Genomic DNA, 16,599 nt, shown 5'->3' on the forward strand with positions numbered 1-16,599 from the left:
TGAGGTTGGATGTTGTATTATTGCTTTGAGAAATAAGAAACTCTTTTTGTGTCTCTCTCTCTCTCTCTCTCTCTCTCTCTCTCTCTCTCTCTCTCTGTCATCACGACCTACACTCTGTCACACGCAGGTATTCACAAGAATCGAATGCTTCTTGATCTTCCGCACAGACGACCTTCCTCGACATCAACATCTGGTATCAGAGCAGAGGTTCGGCCGTCATCACGGCCTGCACAGTATTCGCGTCATTCGAAGAAAGAGAGAAGAAGAACAAAAACGAGGTCTGCACCTCATCGCGTTAGATCCTCTTGCTTGGAGTAAGCCATCAGGTTGTACTCTGTCCTTCGTGATCGTAACCGCTCGAGGTGAAATCCCCTTGTGCAACATTGACACGATCGTGCTCCATTCGGTTAAACGGCATCCGAAGAGGTCATCAATCGCCGCTCGTTGTAACCACTCGGTGCAGATCGGTCTCAAGACAACAACCCCAATTCGTGCTTCATCCGGCTGATCGACATTCGAGAGGATCAGTTGGATCCATCTCTCTCGTCGCTGCAGCCACCCGAAGCAGAATCGGTTCAGATAATCGGTTTTAATAATCGGTATTCGGCAGATATATCCGAAGCGAACCGGACTCACTCCGACTCGGTAACATTCGGGAAGACCAGTCGGTTCTGTCCCTCAAGCTACCGAAGTCAATTCGAGCAAGCTCCGAAGCCGAACCTACTCGGGTTCAAATCCGACTAGAACGATATCGGGTGAGCCAACCGGCTGCACTCCAACAAGGTTCGTAGTCGACTCCGAACCGAGCTTCGTCAACCGAAACCGAATTTGATGGCATCAACATCCGGCTCGTCAGAAATGAGTCTACGAAAGTTCGATGGATCGAACTTTAACTTCTGGAAGGAGCAAATGCAGGACTATCTCATAGTCAAGGGGCAAATCGATCCCATCGAAAATGAAGAACCTCCAGAAGGATACAAACCAATCGAGTGGCAGAAGCTGGACAGAATCGTCCGCGCCACGATTCGGATGCACCTATCGGAATCGGTATATTTTACGGTGCAATCGTGTACGACAGCATTCGAACTGTGGAAAACACTGTCGGACACTTACGAAAAGAAGGTCGCCGCAACGAAGATGTTTCTGATCCGGCGCCTCTACAACTTGCGGATGAAAGAATCCGATTCGGTCCAAGCACACCTCAATGAGTACGAAAGCATAAGCTCCCAAATCTCGTCACAGGGGACGGCAATCGAGGATGAACTCAGAGCAATGATACTCATGAGCAGCCTTCCCTCATCATGGGAAACTTTCGTCACAACCGTGTGCAACGCGTCAACCACGGCTGTTAAATACTCCGAAGTCACGAGCGCAATCCTGACCGAAGCAGCTCGGAGAAAGTCTTTCGCCAAAGACTCAACAGACGACGCTTATGTAGTACAAGGTTCGACAGACCGATCGAACATACGAGGAAGAGATTCCTCACGACCGCCGAACAATCAGCGAAGACGGAGCCAGTCACGGGATAACCGAATCTGCAACTATTGCAAGAAACCCGGACACATCAAAGCCGACTGCCGCGCACTCAAGAACAAAAACAACAAGAAGAGTGGCCGGCATGAGGAGATCAATTACGTCAGCTTCTCAGCTGATGTACTACCGGACGACCCGAATATACTATCAATCGAAAATCCCGTCGGATCAGAAGTTCTACTCACGACTGAAGAATCGAGCACATGGCTCCTAGATTCGGGCGCGTCATTTCACGTGACTCCTCATCGATCCCAATTTCGGCAATATACGATCCGTCACTCCGACTCAGTTCGAGTCGGCAACTCGCAACACTGTGACATCATCGGAATCGGCACAGTAGAGCTCAACCTTGCAGGTGGCTCTACACTTGTACTCCACAATGTCCGACATGTACCCGAGCTCTCAAGGCCATTGATCTCAGTCGGACAACTAGATGAAGACGGCATTCGTGCCGGTTTTTCTTCGGGAGGGTGGACACTCCATAGGGGGAACCTCCTGCTTGCTAGAGGACCCAAGATACACTCACTGTATCCGTTACATGTTACACTCAGAGAGGGTAACCTGTTTTTGGTGGATATTCCTGTGTCATCACTATGGCACAGAAGATTAGGACACCTCAGCAAGGCCGGCATCACGCATCTATCTAGAGCCGGATACATCCCCAAACTCTCCTTCTCCGACCATCAATTCTGCGAGCATTGCCAGTATGGCAAACAAGCAGCCGCATCACACCCGACATCAGCACCAAGAGAAACGAGACCTCTCGATTTGGTCCACTCGGACGTCTGTGGCCCAATGCCGCATCAGTCTCTTGGCGGTGCCTCTTACTTCGTCACTTTTATTGACGATTCGACTCGAAAGGTGTGGGCTTATCCAATTCGCACCAAAGATCGGGTCTTCTCGATCTTCACCGATTGGCTCGCTATGGTAGAAAATCAAACCGACCGAAAGCTGAAATGCTTTCGGACAGACAATGGGGGAGAGTTCAAATCTGAAGAATTCGTCAAATTCTGCCGACAACGCGGCATCCGACGTGAATTTACGGCACCACACAGCCCGGAGCAAAACGGGATTGCCGAACGCATGAATCGGACAATCCAAGAACGGATAGTTTCCATGCTCCAACACTCCGAACTGTCGGATGGCTTCTGGGCAGAGGCTCTACTCACGGCAGTACACATAATCAATATGTCGCCAAGTAGACCTCTAGGACTTCAAATTCCTCAGGAACTATGGATCGGCAGTAAGCCGAATTATGACAAGCTGAGGATCTTCGGATGCGAGGCGTACGCCCTTATTCCGAAAGATGATCGCCGAAAACTTGCACCTCGGTCCAGGAAATGCATTTTCCTTGGATATGGATCCGACGGCGAAATGGGATACCGACTCTGGGATCCCGAACGCAGACAAATCGTCCGAAGTTCGGACGTTGTGTTCAACGAGTCGGCTATGAATCCATCAGTCGAAAAACCGATCGAAGTCCGGAGGGTAACATTTTCTGATGTGCCGACCCTTCAAGAAGGCCCCGCTCTTAACACACGGTCAGCTTCACGGGTAGCTGAACCTCACACTACCGACTCGGACAACCCCGACTCGGCGCAGCAGAACAATCCTCTTTCGGACCATCCGACCTCGATACCCGATGCGACCAGTCCAATCATACCTCGACGATCCGAGAGACTGTCGCAACCTCCGGAGAGGTATTCTCCTGGAATTTTCTTCACCGACGCCGGCGAACCGACGTCTTACGAAGAAGCATCGACATCTGTCGATTCAGCCACCTGGCATCTGGCGATGGAGTCGGAAATGCACTCCATTCGGGCAAACAAGACTTGGGACCTGGTCGAATTACCTAAGAATCGACGTGCTCTTCCTTGCAAGTGGGTTTATCGACTGAAAGAGACGTCTGATTCGACCACCCCAAAGTACAAGGCCAGATTAGTTGCGAAGGGCTTCCGACAAGAATATGGCGTCGACTTCGACGAGATTTTCTCACCAGTGGTGAAAATGACAACCCTTCGTTTCCTACTCGGCGTAGTGGCAGCCGACAACTTGGAGCTGATTCAGCTAGATGTCAAAACAGCCTTCCTCCATGGTGATCTCGAGGAGGAAATTTATATGGAGCAGCCCAAAGGCTTCGTGGCCACCGGCCAAGAACATCTAGTCTGCCGACTTAGGAAGAGTCTATACGGCCTCAAACAGGCACCGCGACAATGGTACAAGAAGTTCGACGACTTCATCCAATCGATCGGCTTCTCCAAAAGCGATGAGGACCATTGTCTCTTCACCAACACAGCTCAAGATGGTTCACCCATCTTCCTCATCATTTACGTGGACGACATGCTAATTTCTGGACGCCACGCGGGCGAACTTGCTGATCTCATTCGGCAACTGCGGTTGAAGTTTGCCATGAAGGACCTCGGTCCGGCACGACACATACTCGGCATGAAGATTAGTCGGCATCGCGATAAACGACATCTTTTTTTGTCTCAGACCGACTATATCCGACGTGTCTTGGAACGCTTCAACATGCAATCAGCCAAATCTGCTTCAACCCCGCTCCCAATGAATCTTCGGCTCTCTCAGCGAGACTGCCCGACATCCGGTCCGGAGGGGGAAGATATGAAGTCGGTACCGTATGCACCGGCAGTCGGCTCCCTTATGTATCTGATGGTCGCGACACGGCCTGATATTTCTCACGCCGTAGGAGTCGTTAGCAGATTTATGCACAACCCTGGCCGATCGCATTGGAACGCAGTCAAGCATGTGTTCAGATATCTGGCTGGCACAAAAGACCACGGCATTCTTTTCGGTCCGAACCGAACCTCAGGCGTAGTCGGTTACACCGACTCGGACTTCGCCGGCTGTATAGACAGTCGGAAATCAACAACTGGATACTGTTTCAAATTCGGCAATGGAGCAATCTCGTGGAAGTCGAAACTTCAGGAGTGCACAGCGACCTCAACGACCGAAGCAGAATATGTAGCTGCGTCCGACGCAGCAAAAGAAGCTTTGTGGCTCGGTCGGCTGGCGCACACGTTTCGACAAGTCGACCATGACTCGGCTCCAGTTGTCTACAGCGACAGTCAAGGTGCTGTTGCCTTGTCAAAAAATCCGGTTCACCACAACGCCTCCAAACATATCGACGTTCGATATCACTTCGTTCGGGACTGCGTCATTTCAGGGAAAATCGGTCTAGCGAAAATATCCACAACCGACAATGTCGCAGATGGAATGACCAAGTGTCTCTCGGCAGACCGTTTTCGGTCTCTTCGGCTTCAGATGGGCGTAACGACAAACCAGTCCGGTTAGAGCCGGACACAGAGCAGGATGGTTCCCGACAACCGACATCAGTTCCTTAATGATCGGCTTCAACTGTTCCGACCCGACCAGTTCGGTCTTCTGCCTTCGGACCCTGCCGACCCGAACAAAGCTGATATGTCCGAGAACCTAAGTCTATACCTGTAATCTTAGATAACCCATGTATACGCCCATTACGGGGGAGTGTCGAATACATGTGTATAATGGACGTATTCACACTATCCCGTTTTGGCCATTTATGTAATTAGCATAAAAGGTAGTTGCCCTAAGTCGGTCACTATATATAGTGACCTTGTAACCTCTTTGTGAGGTTGGATGTTGTATTATTGCTTTGAGAAATAAGAAACTCTTTTTGTGTGTGTGTCTCTCTCTCTCTCTCTCTCTCTCTCTCTCTCTCTCTCTGTCATCACGACCTACACTCTGTCACACGCAGGTATTCACAAGAATCGAATGCTTCTTGATCTTCCGCACAGACGACCTTCCTCGACATCAACATACAGGTCCCGAACAATCAGAAGATCCTCCATCTTGATCTTCCAGTCGGCGTAATTCTGCGCATTCAGCACCATCATCCCCGGCTGCCCGCTGCTGCCGCCTTCCATTTTCTGCACTGCCGTCGCTCTGATACCAGTTTGACGAGAATCAACGCTCCGATTCTCCTCCACCACTCGGCCACAACCGAGAAGTCACTTATCGACACAGCAGAAAATAGGAAATACAGAGAAAGACACGATGACACACGGATTAACGTGGAAAACCCTATACGGGAAAAACCACGGGAGTGCAAGACTCCAAACAAAACTATGCACAGAGAAATATACAATGGCGAGCTGCAAGGCGACGACCTTGAGCTCGCTATCCTCACCACAGGCGGCGGTATTACACAGAGGCGTCGACCTCTCCCTCTCTCTCACGCTCTGTCTCTCTCACGGCTGCTCTCTCTTCACTCCTCTTGAGTGGAAAAACAAAAATGAGTAGCAACAACAACATAAAACTGTTTGCCCTAAGTCATATTTATACACATATGACTTTCGGGCTATTTACAAATATAGCCTCAAGGGCCCTTGGCAAACATATTCACAAATATGTCCCCGCATCCGGATCTCTCTCCGGGTACATTCATCATCCGGCTCCGTAGCCGGGGTATTCATCATCCGGCTCCGTAGTCGGGGTCTTCGTCATCCGGCTCCGTAGCCGGGGTCTTCGTCATCCGGATCCGGAAACCGGGTCTTCGTCATCCGGATCCGGAAACCGGGTCTTCATCATCCGGATCCGGAAACCGGGTCTTCGCCATCCGGCTCCGGATCTCGGGTCTTCATTCCCGATTCCCGGACATCCGACCATCCCATCCGGAGGGACCGTAATCCCAACATATATAATATTGAACTATTATATATAAATATATGCTCATATCCAAATGGTTGAGAATTGCATCTTCTTGGCATGAGGTTGCATGTTCAATCCTCACCAACTATGTATTTTATGTCACTGTGTCATGACATCATCTTTGTATAGCCCTATAGCTTTTAAGATGTTAAAAAGCTGCCAAGTGAAAAGCTCATGATTCCAATCTATCCTTACAAGATGAAATGATGTGTAAAAAACTTTCATACAGCTTATGTGGCGCATGAATTCTATAAACTTTGCCTCAATTGCATATTGTCCACTCAATATCTTCAATTTATGGTTGTACCTTGTCATATGCTTACAAAAAGTTACATATTATATCTATTGATGAAATAACATTTCATAGTTGGTTACAATTTCAACCATTACCATTGCTTAGACATATTGCTTTGGGACTATAAATATGATTTACACTTTACACTACATCCAATTTAGCATGCTCTATTGTACAAATGCCTTCTTTCCTTCATATATTTCCTAGAAGCTTGAGAGACTTTTGCTCATTGGATACAATGCACCAACACAATTAGTACATATCTATTCTCGTTTCTTTGATTTTTCAGCTCTATATAGTTTTTATTTGGAGAAAGTGTAAAGGATGTGGGAATGTCAAGGTAGCTCTTTTACCATGTAAACACAACCGTGTGCAATTGATAAAAAGGTGTTACAATGTTGATGAATAAAGCAAAATAGAGGACAATCAAAGTCAAAGAGCAATCTAATCATAATGGTTATGATAGGAAATTGACTGTTCTTATGGATAAAAGTTAGAGAAAAATAATGTGGAAGTTTGAAGTTTAGATTTGAGAAATTCCTATCGACAAAAAGGATCACTTGACCTCATTAAAAACAATTGTTGAAACAACTTGGATCATAGTAGCTAGCATACTATTGATGTTGTGGAGTGTCTTGTTGGAGATTGATGGCAAGGAAACAAATGCAATGAAGTTATAATGGGTAGAGATCAATGGCAAGAAAACAAACGCAATGAAATTAAAATGGGAACCGAAATATACACACAATATTTTAGACAGTGGAAGATAGGCTTTAGTTTACATCATTAAAAAATTCAAAGCTATGCTTAGATCTATAAATGTGAAAGTCCAAGAACACATAACTAAAAATGAATAGATTTGGTGATGTGGTGGGTCCATTTATGCAATAGTTTTAGATGGTGATCTACTTGTGGTGACATTGAATGGCCTGGGAGAATAACATAAGTCTTTGGATATATCCATAGAACTAAAAGAGAAGCTACTATGCTTTGTTGAATTGGTTGCATTGAAACTACATGGCACATGTTTTCGAAAGTTTGAATATTAGGTAATTATGCACATGTAAATAGATATTTTGTTGAGCTTTGGAAACTCAATGTTCATACACGAGCGAGTTTTAAGGAAATTTGTACGTCTCACTTTGATAATCATGGTTTATTTAGTTAGAAATTATTCTTAACTTAGTACGTTTTACATCTACAAGAAAAATAATGCATGCTTATAAATATCTTGATTGAATTGTCGACATATGACATCATCATCATTTGACGAAAGAAATTGTGCTCATGCATAATTGGGTAGAGTGATCATCATTTTTGTTTGAACTTTGGACGTGCATGCTTGCATGTTCGAGTGTCTTTGTCCCAACTTGGTTTGACATTGTACATTTGAGAATGGAAGCCAAGGAGATTAATATAAAGAAATAAGTTGTCTTTTATTGGACGGAGAAAAGACACTTTTGAAGTCCAAACTACTTTCAATCCATGATATCATTAGATTCGGTGCAAATATGAACCATACAAACGAACATGTCATACAAACGAATCTCCGACCTTGATAAAAGGTCAACATGTTTTCTAAGCTTCAAACATACTTAATTAATGGATTGAACTTCTCACTCATTTTATTATGTGGACAATGTCGTGCACCACTCATTTAGATATGTAAAGGCAAAATTCATGAAGTTTGTTCGACATCAAAGATACTAAAATTACCAATTTTCATATTATGTGAATAAAATAACTTACATGTACACTTGATTTATGACATTATATTTAAAGTAATTACATGACCATCTCTTTGTGTAGGAGTCTCTTGTTGTTTAAAATTTGGTGAGACAATATCATCTACTTCAACTTTAGTGATACAAGGGATCAATTTGGTAAATTGTGGATATTGATGTTTTTTAAATATTTCTGAGATTGATGGCTTCTTTAACACTTCTATCTCAACCAGGAAGATAGAGGCAACTGGACGATGGTCCGAGTGCCTCAACTCAGAGCGTGTGTATGACATTTGCTTCAACCCCTTACCATACCATAATATACGATCACACCTAACATAATGATTAGTTTTGATTAGTTAACGTCTACAAAGGCACATGTCAATATTATTCAATTTAAACATGTGTGAACATTCCGATTAGCCCATGCATGCAAAACACAAACAAGCTACCAAAAATGTGAACCATAAACACTTCCATTATATGCCTTACATGTAAAGCAAGATATAAATAAACAAATTTGTTTGAATATTAGGTCGTACAAAGCTCGCCTCTATATCTAGAATGTATCAACTAACACATACATGTGCAATTATTACGGAGGACATGTGAAACACATAAAGTGGATAGGTTGATGTGCACTATTAACAAAATAATCCAAATCTAAGATATATGTAGGCCAATGAATACACCAACTAAACTAGGCCATGCACATTGATATGTAGGCCACAAGAGAGCATATTGCAACTAGAAGGCACGACATACTTGAAGAGCTTTGACAAACCTATCACATTATTAAATACTACCATATTGATTAATATGATAATGATGCATACAATTTACCATGCGGGAGCTCGCCTTTTAACTCTTTCATGGGTGGGGGCATGAAGCATGTAGTAGGCATCTGTGTTTGGCATATATTTATAGGTTGGGGCGAACAAAATAAGCCCTTCATGCCACCCTTCAAACACTCCTCCAATCCCTTTCTCGTGTTTTAACTGTAAAACACATTTCCAAAGCTCATCAATAGCATACATATGATTTGCATTATATTCAATGTTTAACTTTACTATTTGAAATATTCCTAAGTATTAAACCGTCTATATCAAGGCCACACATGTAGATTTATAATGAATAAAATACAAGCAATTCATTCAATCCAAAGTTGTCGCCTTGAAATGGCACCACTATGTAAACACATTATATGCAAAAGTAGGTGTTATAACTTATAAACCCCTTTTATCGAACTCACATGCGTGAAGTTTCCTTCGCCTTAAGTAAATATTATCCTTGTATAGACACTTGCAAATCCCTCACAAATCCAAATTGGTCACAATAGAAAATGGAAGAATAACATTGAGTGCGTATGAAATGGTTTATTTTACAATTTGAGGAGACGTCTAGTTCACTTACATTAGTATAAAAAAATGTTGCGGAATCAAAGAGGGAGACATAGGTATGAGATCATAAAATTAAGTAGTTGTTTGGAAGCTATTAGTATATCATTATTGAAAACCATACAAATCTTATCACGCTTCAGCAAATTTTGACAATATTGATTCCCAATTCCAATTCAACAAGAACAATAACATGAGCTTGTGCATGCAATTTACGATATGTAAAATACCTTTTCGGTAGTGCGAGAAGCTCATCGACAACTCTTACATTCCATGCATCATCCTAACAATAAGTGTTCATGTGCGAGTTTGTCCCAAGCTACTACTCTTGCATAACATATAGGAGCCCTCCCAACCCCCCAAAAAAGAACAATATATTCCAATAACTTCTTATCTTATTTAATGGAAAGATGTCTCTCAATGCATCCATTATCTTTCATCAAAAACAAGTTTTTAGAACTAAAACGAAATCTAAAGTTAAATTTGTATATATATATATATATATATATTACCTCGTCTTTTGCAAGGAGAGTTTCCCAATCCTCCTTCGCCACAAGTGATTTAAGATCCTCAAGGGGTAACGATAATCGATAGTTCAAGTCTCCAAACCATATAATCCGACTGCAAATTTTGAGTATTTATTAGCCGAATAAGCCTCCAATTGAAGTGAATCCACATTTCATTAGTTTACCAAATATATCAAAATTTATAAAGAAAGATGGAAAATGAGCATACAAAAAAGTGTAAAGACATCTTGTAAAATGAGCATACAAATTTGGAAAACTTACTCATGGCCTAAGATAGATTGGGGCAAATAGTTATTATAATATTTGCTCCACGTTATAGTATCTGGATTAGAGCTGTCAATCAATGACGTGGAGCGTTTCATGCGGTGGGATCGCCAGAATCGAGTACGTCGGAGGATTTGAGTCACATCAGCATTTCGGCGCAAGACATCGGTGGGTTTGTCGCCGGAATTGAGATGGCTGCAGATGAAGCACATGCTCGTCTCACCGATCGTTAGACTAACTGAAACCGCACCCTAGCATAACATAACCATGGAGGCATACAAGCTCATGATGGAACAATGAAAAGTAATAAGATGACATATATTTGAACCATACTTGATTATTCTATTAGATTGAAAACACTTGAGAATGATGGTTCCTATGCATATATTTGAAAGAACGTGCATGGGTATAGGTACTAACAATCGGCAACGGTTCGGTTTGAACCAAACCAATTAACGGTTTCACGGTTTGGTTCAGGTTTCAAACCATTTAAACGGTTCGGTTTGGACCCTCTCAAACCGAACCGACCCGTTGCCGATTGTTAATAGGTACCCTAGTTTTCTAATGAATAAATCTCAATCAGTACAAGAGTGGACTCCTTCCCAAGGGTATGAGTGTGTTTATTCTTTACCTTGTTCCCTAGGTAACCCATGATGCCACAACCAACACAAGACACTTCCACACCTTTGATATGGCTACACAGATCCTCTCTAGCCCACACACTCACAAACAACCCCACCATCTGTTTATTGACCACCTTTATGTACTTCTTCATGTTCTCATCTCTGCGACTCGCGGCACCACTGTGTGGTCGGTCGCCGATCCCTGATCCGGTCACTTCGCGACGCGAGGTCTGGGCTCGGGGGCGTGGATCGTAATTTCGGTTGGCTTGGGACACTGTATGTCTCTTCACACGCGGACACGGATACATCCTGTCGATACCAGTTGAGTCGGCATTCACATTTCTACCCAAAGTGTCACATCTCCCACACTCACATGTCACCACCAGAGGTGCATGTCTCGGTTGGTGGCGGTGGTGGTCACAAGGGGATGCGAGCGCGGGTTCACGAGGGCTGCCGCGGTCGCCAATGTCCGGCGCCACATTTGTGGGCAGGCCGATATCATGTGGGGTGCGGCATGAGGACGGGTCGGTGGAATGCTCCCCGTACATATCGAGGGGTGAGACATTGGTCGGGGTATCGGGTATCACGTGATGCCCGTGGCTAGCTAGTGGACTCGGGTGACACTCCTCCGCCTTGTGCGTGGGCATGGGAGCGGGAGCGGGATTGGGCGGGAGCGGCTCGTGTGGTGGCCGGACGGCATTTTGCATCCGTAATTCGGATTCGAGAAGAGAGAAGAGCAGGTTGCAATGATGATTTGGTGCCGGCTTCTCCTCGAGTGGATGAGGTATAAGGTGTATGTAGTAGTTGTTGGGTGAATGCTGCACATCTTCAGATTCATATGAGTCATGATGATTGTGATGAGTTATTGGAGAAGGTGGGGCTGTCAGGCTTCTTCTCCAGGACCTACTTCTGCTACTACTTACTACAGATGGATGCAGGTCATTGGAGCCGCTTATATCATAATAGCTTGATGATGAGGTGATTAAAGATCCATCACTATGGTTAGGGTTAGGGTTAGGGTTAGGGTTAGGGTTAGGGTTAGGGCTCATCTGATTATGGTTGATATGAGTGTTTAAGGTGGAGCTGATCAGATTGTCCCACTGGCTTGCAGCTGAATTAAGCACCCCGTGAGCCGCTGCATCCTCCCCCTCGCGAAGATTGGCTCCCAGTAGTATATTGGCAGCATTTAGGGGAACTATCTCTTGGAACCTGCAGTAGATTAGCATTAAAGCTTTTAATTCATTTTAGTGGCCAAAAACATATATGTAATCTAGTTCACCCTTAGAATCCAAATTTGACACTTTCGTTTTTTTTAATGAAATGAACTGGACTGAATTGTCAGTCAAATTAGATGGATCGATTTACCCAATTACATAGAGGTCTGCTTTCTCTGCCTGATTCGTGTTCTGGTTGATCCATTCATTCATCATGTCCCATGGCGCTTCTTCATTCTGGGGATGATGAGGGGGAGGCTTCAATCCACCCACATTCCAAGTGCCCACAAATACTCTGAATTTCCATTGGCATACACACATTTATATATTATAGACAGAAAGACACAGTCTCTGTATTGAAACGGTGATGGAGATGGAGATGGAGATCAGAAGTACCTTATTTGTTGTATATCTACACTGCTGCTGTTATTTATGAAGGATGCGTGAGGAGGAGGAGGAGGAGGAGGAGGAGGAGGATGGCCGTATGGATCAATGGCTTCTTCTTCTTCTTCTTCGTTGTTGTCCATAACCGATCTGCTCTTCTGAACCCTGCAATATCTCTTTGTGGCTTCCCACAGTAAAGAGGACCTGATCTGCACCAAGAGTGCATTATATCAGAATATGAGCTCCTTATGGAGGTAGAAAAATCTGGTGTGAGCTGAATGAATTCGACACAAATAAATCTGTGTTTAAACATGAAGATCAACAATTTTACATGATTAATATAATCACCTTAGTGCCACTTTTGTGAGGATCAGTCCTCATTCTTTTGGATACAATTAGGAATTAAGCAGAACCGAGAAGACTGGATTGAATCGGATGTTATATGCACACGCATGTAATTAAAGATCAGAAAACGCATGAGATTAAGAAGGGATTAATTGAGGGGGTGCTAAAACTACTGACATTAACTAACCATTACTATGGATGAAGAGGAGGAGCAGAGCAGAGTAATTACAACTCATCTCTGAATGACCACATACATAATGCATGTATATATGCATGTGTGTGTGTGTAAAGGAGACATTACACACACATCAAATCATTTCATTTCATTTCATTGTCTGTCTTTTGAGAAATATTATAGAAGAGGGGAAAGAGAGTATTATGGCAAATCATTTGTGTTGGGGTTTGCACATACATACATACATACAATACAATACAATACATACATGATACATACATACAACATACACACACACACATACATACATAGCATATAATATATATGTTATATGTTATATATATCTATGTAGTTGTAACTCGTAGTGTGCCTGGCTATCTATGATAAGTGATGTCCTTTACCCAATTATACTTGTTACCCATTCATTACATTGGTCACTTATGTGTCCCAACAAGAAATGATAACCTCTCTCTATCTCTCTATGTATATGTATATTTGTCATCATCACCATTGATGGATGGTTTCCTAGAAACACTTACAAGCAAGCATGTGCCTTGGTAGTGTCTCCTATGCCCCCCATAAGTGCCAATATTGGAGAACACCCACTTATGACTCCTCCATAGGTTTCATAGTGCACAAAAGTATTGTGTAACTTTTCTGTAAAACTTCTGGAGTTGTCATGCTCATAGAAAAACCAACAAGACAAATGTAACAATTCCATCTCCCTTTGTCATATGTTCTCACTTGTGTTTTTCTTTTCTAAACACCAATGTGACATGTTTATTCTTCTTCAAAAGAGCAGAACATATGCTTGAGAGGCTGGCAAAATTTTGGGCATGTAAAAGGTTAGCGGGTTGTATATCTCGTTTGTCATAAGTTCAAATCCTATGTAGCATGTGATTCAAAATATGTAGGGGTTGCCTCTCACCATGTGTGAAGCTCACCTTACCATTATATATGCCAATATGGCATGAGGTGGTCTTGTGATGACCTCTAAGGACATGTCTATGTACAAAGTTTGTTAGTTACTTAGGAGGTTGACTGCAACATTTGTGGAAACAACAAAAAAGCAAGGGTATTTTAGACATATTTTGGTAATGCCTATGCTTGCAACTACCACGATATCTGCATATATACATATTGGTGCTTTTTGCCTATATGAACCCATTTAACGGTTTATAAGAACATTGTAACCATGCCCAAGCGAGGAAATCTCCTTCTTGCTATCATGGTGTCTATGTTTGCCTCGACACTTGATGCTTGACATTGCGCACTATATGGAAAACCATTGGACAGGTGTTGTGTCTTCAAACACTGATTACAATTTACAAATGACAAAACTTTTGCGTGTTGGTTGATTATTCAATCTTGTTGTTGATTAATTAATTGCATCGAGACTCATGCCAACTTATTTACAAGATAAGAATTTTGATATTGGAGAATAATCGTGAGGATGTTCTTTCAGAAATCCGCCTTCTTTTCTCATAATTGTAATTTCAAGACAAAGACGGTTAGGAATGATAATATAATACATGGATATTTGTTCTCGTGATTATTTTGTTATTAAAGAAATGGTCATCCATGAGAGAAAAACTCATGAGATTATAGGTACACGAACATGAGTTGGTGAGGTTTGACAACATGCATGGAAATGACAATAGAGAAAGAAAGAAAGAAATATCGATGTCTTCTAAGACCAAATTTGGCCCATGAGAGAGAGAGAGAGAGAGAGAGAGAGAGAGAGCAGAAGTTCAAGTCCCCACAATCACAAATGGTGCTGATTACATCACATCAAAAAGCTTCAAAACTTTGCTACACACATGGTATATAAAGTGAAGGGCATAAAGAACAACTTAAAAGCCTCTAATGGTTGACCTTGAGTATCGACCTTTAAAGAGAGGAGTCCAATTGAGTGTTACATTTGCAAAGCTATGTTAACATAAATATTTTAAAGGTTTGAAAATAGGGGCATCTACATTAACGAAAAGACGGCTTGGAAAGTAATCATTGTAGTAGGATGATGAAGGACATATAAACAAGTAGTACTCTATAAGACAAAATGCACATTACAAGGTTCTTATGGACCACATCATATGTATAGAACATATGTATTTTGATATTATTATAATGCACACACTTTGCACTTACATTTGAGATTTGTGAGAAATATCATGTTGTCATTAATCATATGTATTGTTTGGTGGGGGAAGCTAAGGGTGTGTAGATTTAACCAAAACCCGTTCATTAAGAAGCTTCCAATTCTTTGTTAGAGGATAATAGAACCCCAAAGATTTCTCAACTCGGAGTTATGATGTGAAAGCTACAGCCTACAACCTTCTCTCTAAAAATAAGCTCCTAAAATCACCAACAATGGAACTTAGCCTTTTTCTTATTTATTGAGAGAGAATCATTTTGAAATTTTAAATGCTCAAAAGTTTGAGATAGAGCCTGAATTCAGCCTAATGGTTCTTCATTGAGTTGACAATTGATGGGGAATACAAACTATAGTTGATAGAGATCTAATAATATAGAACACAAATTTAGTGAATGTTTTGGCAACATCGTGGACCAAAGAAAAGTGTAGCCAGTGACAAACATTGATCAAGAATGTTGGGGTATGTCTTCCATGTTCCCTTCACGTGAAGTGATCAAATACATACTTGTAGGTAACAATAAGTGACTATATTCAATAACTCACCATTGTTCATATGATATAGTCTCCTTTTAACTAGTTCCATTAACACTAGTGGATGCATTACCCAACAAATGCATGTCAATGTGGTCAACTTTCAAGGTTTAGCAGTAAGGTAGGGCTACCATCTAGTAAATGGTCAATCCTTTGTTCATGAACTTTGTATTAAGTGAGAATGAAGAGCAAGTTATAAATCATCAATATTTGTTCAAATATTTGTTTTGTAAGTGAGGGGTTGATGATGTGTAGGTAAATATTTGGATATATGAGTAATTTAAATATCTACTTGTTACAGATATTTAGAACTGAGTGATTTAAATTCTCACAAATATTATCAACAAAGCTAAGGCTACAAGAAGATTCCTAGGGACAAAATTTTGATCACGAGCCTACACGATAGCATTGTTAGGAATATAGCCATCCTAGCATATGCACTGCTATATATAGAGGATGATAATAGGAATTCATTTATGCTTAAAGAAACTTAGGTGGCAACCACAACCAAGCTCTAGTTTGTGGCCAAAAGTCCTTTGACTTGGGAGTGGTCCATCATCAAGCATCAATGTGAGGTTCAACATGTTTTTCTTGATAGGCTAAGGCTACCTTCCATTGGAGGGGGGAGAGAGTCTTAATCACGCATATCCTTAAATTTTGCCAAAGCTCTCCCTTAGCTAATGCAGGTTCATTGTGGTCATTGAAGATATACTCTCTCCCTTATC

The 16,599-nt window shown here is 42.3% G+C and overlaps 2 protein-coding genes and 1 long non-coding RNA gene across 3 annotated transcripts in view; 1 reads left to right on the forward strand and 2 right to left on the reverse strand.

Annotated features, from left to right (window-relative positions):
* LOC147859687 (T-complex protein 1 subunit epsilon-like) overlaps positions 1-16,599 on the forward strand; it is a 40,417-nt gene that overhangs the window by 12,984 nt on the left and 10,834 nt on the right. The gene's annotated exons all lie outside the window — the stretch shown is intronic.
* Positions 8,238-12,605, reverse strand: LOC147859688 (uncharacterized). The gene is made up of 6 exons (XM_087324564.1): positions 12,436-12,605; positions 11,079-12,279; positions 10,445-10,698; positions 10,169-10,277; positions 9,103-9,257; positions 8,238-8,592 (listed from the first exon to the last, which is right to left on the reverse strand). The coding sequence occupies exons 1-6, from the start codon at positions 12,603-12,605 to the stop codon at positions 8,298-8,300; spliced, it is 2,184 nt and encodes a 727-aa protein (XP_087180690.1). The 3' UTR covers positions 8,238-8,297.
* Positions 12,671-13,131, reverse strand: LOC147859689 (uncharacterized). Its single transcript, XR_015530237.1, has 2 exons — positions 13,017-13,131; positions 12,671-12,877 (listed from the first exon to the last, which is right to left on the reverse strand). It is a non-coding gene; the product is annotated as an uncharacterized LOC147859689 (long non-coding RNA).

This window comes from Azolla caroliniana, unplaced genomic scaffold (genome assembly GCF_043228905.1).
Source record: "Azolla caroliniana isolate FFs.n. ecotype wild unplaced genomic scaffold, voAzoCaro1.0.p SCAF_9, whole genome shotgun sequence".
Classification (NCBI taxonomy): domain Eukaryota; kingdom Viridiplantae; phylum Streptophyta; class Polypodiopsida; order Salviniales; family Salviniaceae; genus Azolla; species Azolla caroliniana.

Excerpts from the sequence above, each read along its gene's own strand:
- LOC147859688 (XM_087324564.1), bottom strand. The coding sequence starts at position 12,605 with ATGTGTGTATGCCAATGGAAATTCAGAGTATTTGTGGGCACTTGGAAT. Across the intron at positions 10,699-11,078 it reads TGGGTTACCTAGGGAACAAG|GGTGCGGTTTCAGTTAGTCT; the intron begins GTAAAGAATAAA and ends ATGTTATGCTAG. Across the intron at positions 9,258-10,168 it reads CTCTCCTTGCAAAAGACGAG|TTAAAACACGAGAAAGGGAT; the intron begins GTAATATATATA and ends TGTGTTTTACAG.